Below are 5,391 nucleotides of genomic sequence, written 5' to 3' on the forward strand. Positions count from 1 at the left end.
AATGCTGAGAATGTTTTCAGCAGATCAGTCTTGCACAGTGATCAGGAATATTTTCAGGTGTCTCAAAACTCTGATATTTGAGACCTGCAGATCTGATATTTTAATCAGAAACAGCATATATATATTTATTAGAATGTACACAAGTGGTATACACATAACAACAAAAAAGACATAATACAAAAGAAAATCTGGAAAGTGGATGAGAAGCAAAAGGTTGGTCCAGCAAACCTGGAACCATTTAACTTTATAGACACACAATTACACAATCAATAAAGGTCATGTAGTGCAGGAGCCTCTAAAAGACATTGAAACAATGAGCAGCATGTGCCAGGAAAATCTTAGAAATGTGTTTACAAATCGACACAATACATCTCTTGATCTCAAATATCAGTGTATATTTGCAAAAGCAATATTTGAAATGCAGTGTCAACCTCATACTGTACCCCAAAACACACACTTACATGTAAAGACGTCTTTATTAGTGTATTTTCAGCACTGCATATTGGGCTGAAATAAATAATCTCAGTGCAATATATGCTATCCTGTGTGTAGGTTTAAGGGCTTATGATCTATCTCTTTACGTAAATTTAAAAAAATGAAGAAAAAATACCGCTACTATACACTGGGAATAAACAACAAATGTCAGTTAATAAACATCTCAATGAGCCACCAATTGGCTCAGATTTATATTAGATAGCTTAGATGCATTTGTAGAGAACTATAAAACAAGGATGTGGTGTTAGGGAGAGGTCACAGGTTGAGGTCATGTAAGTCTAACCATAGCAACATTATGTAAAGCTAAAAATCCATTAATCATGGATTGCCAATCTATATTGGTAAAAGCATCACACACAATGACATAAAATATAACTAAACACATATGAAAACTTTACATGGCCAAATAAAAATGTTGAAAATACATTCAACATTATCATTACAAAAACCTCAGAGTGGTTTTTGGTACTAAAAATACACGGACAGCTATAATAACTTCTTACGTCTTTTCATTACCAAAAAATAGCTTGAATGTTTTATGTCTAAGCACCTTGGAAAACCCCTGATGTAACAGACTTTTAAAAAATATAGAAATAAATGTATAAAAGTGGAATATAAACATAGTTCTACAGAAGAAAATATAACTAATCTATCCATGAGCATCAATATGATGGCTGATTGAACAGTCATATTAAGATTGTATGAAAGGGATAGTTCACACAAAAATGAAAATTCTGTTATTAATTACTCCCCCTCATGCTGTTCCAAACCCATAAGACATTCATTCATCTTCGAAACACTAATTAAGATATTTTGGATGAAATTCAAGAACTTTCTGACCCTACAGCAACGCAACTGACACATTTAATGCCCAGAAAGGTAGTAAAGACATTGTTAAAATAGTCCATGTGTCATCAGTGGTTCAACTGGAATTTTATGAAGCTACAAGAATCCTGTGAATCTATTCACGAGGGTATCATGACGTATGAGTGTGGTGCTTCTGATGCAGGAGCCAGCGTTCTGACATAGAACATCCATCTCTCTTAGTTCATCGTCTGTATATTCTGGTTCAAAAAAGTAAGGCTGGGCAAAAAAATTGCAAGTCATTCTCTCTGTCGAAATCTTCAAACATGTTCACGCAGACAGTTTTATTCACAGTGTGCATCTTCTTTTGCTTGTAAACAAGGTCCTACGTCTGAACACTGACTCCTGCATCAGCAGCACCGCATGCATGCATCGTGAAATTGTTGAATAAAGTCTTTTTTTTTTCTTTGCACGCAAAAAGTAGCTTGTGGCTTCATAACATTACGGTTGAACCATTGATGTACATCACATGTATTTTAATGTCCTTACTACCTTTCTGGGCCTTGAAAGTTTCAGTTGTGTTGCTGTCTATGCAGCATCAGAAATTTCATCAAAAATATCTTAATTTGTGTTCCGAAGATGACTGAAGGTCTTACGGGTTTGGAACAACATGAGGGTGAGTAATTAATGACAGAATTTTAATTTTCGGGTGAACTATCCCTTTAACATTAGCACCATTTCTGGAGTCAACAGTATCACGTATAAAAAAGCAGCTGTATCTGCTGTACAAAATGAATATAGATTTAAAAGATATATTACACAGTACATCACTGTAAAAATGCATTCAATAGCATTCAAGGGACAGTTCACCCAAAAATTGGCTGAAAATGTACTCATCTTCAGGCCATTCAAGATATAGATGAGTTAGTTTCTTCACCTAAACAGATTTGAAGAAATTTAGCATTACATCACTTGCTCACCAATGGATCTGCAGTGAATGGGTGGCGTCAGAATGAGAGTCCAAACAGCAGATAAAAACATTTCAGTAATCCACAAGTGATGCACATAACTCAAATTATGATGTCAAGTGAACATCTTGAAAAGTGAAAAGCTGCATGTTTGTAAGAACATCCATCTTTAAGGCGGTTTAACTAAAAACTGTCGCTTCTGTCCAAAATATCAATAACCCATAATAAGTCCATCTCATTTTGTCTGTTGACATCAAAATATTTGTTTATACATTTTTTTTGCTTGTAAAGGACTCTTGATCTATACATATATACATATAATTATGATTTGTCACTGAGAATGCAATATTTTGTATGGAGGGCTCCTATTTTAACTAGAAGCAATGGTTTACAAATCTTAATGATAAATTGTTTTTTTTTTTTTATTATTAAGTTTGCTTTTACTTATGGATTATTATAATGTTTTCATCAGCTGTTTGGGCACCCATTCACTGCAGAGGATCCATTGGTGGGCAAGTGATGTAATGCTTAATTTCTCCAAATCTGTTCCAAGGAAGAAACAAACTCATCTACATCTTGGAAGGCCTGAGGGTGAGTAAATCAGCAAATTTAAATTTTTGGGTGAACTATTCCTTTAAACATATGTGATCCTGGATCACAAAACCAGTCATAAGTAGCAAATGTATATTTGTAGCAATAGCCAACAAAACATTGTATGGCTCAAAATTAAGAAACTATAGATTTTTATTTTATGCCAAAAATCATTAGGATATTAAGTAAAGACCATGTTCCATGAAAATATTTTGTAAATTTATTACCGTAAATATATCAAAACTTAATTTTTGATTAGTAATATGCATTGCTAAGAACTTCATTTGGACAACTTTAAAGGAAATTTTCTCAATATTTTAATTTGTTTTGCACACTCAGATTCCAGATGTTTAAATAGTTGTGTCTTGGCCAAATATTATCCTATCCTAACAAACCATACATCAATGGAAAGCTTATTTATTCAGCAGCTGACCCTTATGACTGGTTTTGTGGTCCAGAGTTACATATGACAAACAGCTTATTTAAACCAGTACATGAAGTTTGAGTTGATGGCAGGGAAGCACATGTTGTTGCTGCATGAACCTCCGTAGCTTGGAGGACAGGTTGAGCATGGCACCCCGACTCTATAAGGTGCTTCGCCAATCCAATTGCCCCTGAAAAATAAGACTGTGTTAAAAATATACCACAATGACGAGTATGCATAACACTTTAGTCACGTGCTAGTATTATCAGACTTTGAATGGTACACTCTGTGCTCTTGTTGGGTGTAAGATCTGGCTAGAGTTGCATTAAAAGATAAAAACATGACTAACTTTGGAGAATAATTGCAGACCAAGTACGTTGCCTCCCTCCACACGGCGCCCCACACTACCATATTGTAACAGGTTTGGATGGCACATCCAACTCTGTTTGATGACGCCCACACCATCTGTAACATTTAGAAAGCGTCAGACGTTTTTACTGTTTGCTTAATCTGAATTATGACTTGCAACCAAACTCACTTGTGTGTAATGTGTGCACATGGGTCCGTAACAGCGCATCGGGCAGTGGGGATTGCAGTCACGTGGGTATGGAAACGCATAATCTCTGACCTCATCATACCAAGGCTTAACCAGCTGAAGAATGGAGCGGTAACTGGCGGGAGCAGAAACAATTTAGATGCAATTTAGAAAATGAAAAAACTGGACTGCATCCAAAACACGAAATTCTGGTCTGGCCCATTGCCTTGAGTCTTGTTCATTATTTGTAATTCGATAATGCTGCCAAAGTGACATTTCATGAGCACAATTCTTCTTTATTCTAGAATAATGAAGATCTGAGAGGTTGTTCTATCAAAAGCAAACAACTGTTCACCTGCGAGACTTACTTGCCAGTTCGGACTGAGAGGTTTTGACCCAGATATCGGAGAAGGTAAGGAGGTCCGTGTTCCCAAATACAGGTGGCTGCCCAAGCTTCAGCTGACCTGGCCAGGCCTTCATCCCAAAGCTAAAACAATATAACAACAGAGGTAACTGTGTGAAGTACAAATTTAATTGTTATTTTACAAATTTTACACCTAAAACCGTAGAGGAAATCCTAACCTTGTCATAAGATGGCATTTTATTATTGTTATAAATGTCTACAAGAAAGCAAGTATTCTGTGTACAATAAATCAAGTATTTTATACCTTTCAAACTCAAAACAACATTTATCAGTGGAATTACATGGGCTATTATAATAGGCTTTTATCATATTTTATTGTATCCAGCAGGAGGAGCTGTCGAATGATTTAAATGCAGAACCGCATGTCAATCTAGTCAGCTTTTTATAGTTTTGCTATTGAGCGGTAAAACGTTGGATATTGTTTCTATGGAAAGATTGAAAGATGAGAGGGATGCGTTGGTTGCTTACCATGTACTCCATGTTGGCTGCAGGTGGGAAAACATTCGCTCGCACCTTGTTGTGATAGTCCAGAATAGCTATCATGTCACCTTGCGAAATGTACCGTTTTCGCCTTGATTTGGGCATGGATGCTAATCCGTCATTTTCCAGTTCCGACGTATTAATAGTGATATTGGTTCCGGTAAGCGTTTCAGTCGCATTTCTGATAATCCATGCGCTCGCATCACTGGCTATAAATAGAAGAAGCAAGTCGGTAAAAAAGTTGATGCTCTTCATCCCTCTTTGGTAAATAATCTGATTATCTGCAAATAAAATAATACTCATGAATATTTACATGTCAAAATAAACTCTAATTCAGACAAACAGTAACAAACATGATATTTGAAATATATAAAATGTCATATAAAGTATATAAACAGTTTATGTATGTTAGGTTTATGTAAATTTCCAACAACATCGTACCGTTGAAGTGTTCGTATCTGTTTGAGCGTGCGGTGAAGCAGCAGCTCCGTGAGTCTCAGTTATCCTGATGGAGATCTCTCATCCTGTCCACTGCTGCCTCTGGCTTTTATACTGTGCTGCTGTGATTCAGGAGGCAAGCGCAAGGTGCTCTGCTACCCGCCGGTTACCTGAACAGGGCATGTTTCCAGCCAGCTCACTATAGGCTACTGTATTAATAATAGTGACAGAC

At 36.3% G+C, this 5,391-nt stretch overlaps 1 protein-coding gene across 1 annotated transcript; it reads right to left on the reverse strand.

Annotated features, from left to right (window-relative positions):
* Positions 1-200: 200 nt before the first annotated feature.
* Positions 201-4,993, reverse strand: pi15b (peptidase inhibitor 15b). Its single transcript, XM_073849188.1, has 5 exons — positions 4,710-4,993; positions 4,186-4,304; positions 3,821-3,953; positions 3,632-3,747; positions 201-3,472 (listed from the first exon to the last, which is right to left on the reverse strand). Exons 1-5 carry the CDS (start codon positions 4,974-4,976, stop codon positions 3,337-3,339), a joined length of 771 nt encoding a protein of 256 aa, XP_073705289.1. The 5' UTR covers positions 4,977-4,993; the 3' UTR covers positions 201-3,336.
* Between the last annotated feature and the right edge of the window lie 398 nt (positions 4,994-5,391).

The sequence above is a fragment of the Garra rufa genome, chromosome 10, assembly GCF_049309525.1.
Source record: "Garra rufa chromosome 10, GarRuf1.0, whole genome shotgun sequence".
In the NCBI taxonomy this organism is placed as follows: Eukaryota; Metazoa; Chordata; class Actinopteri; order Cypriniformes; family Cyprinidae; genus Garra; species Garra rufa.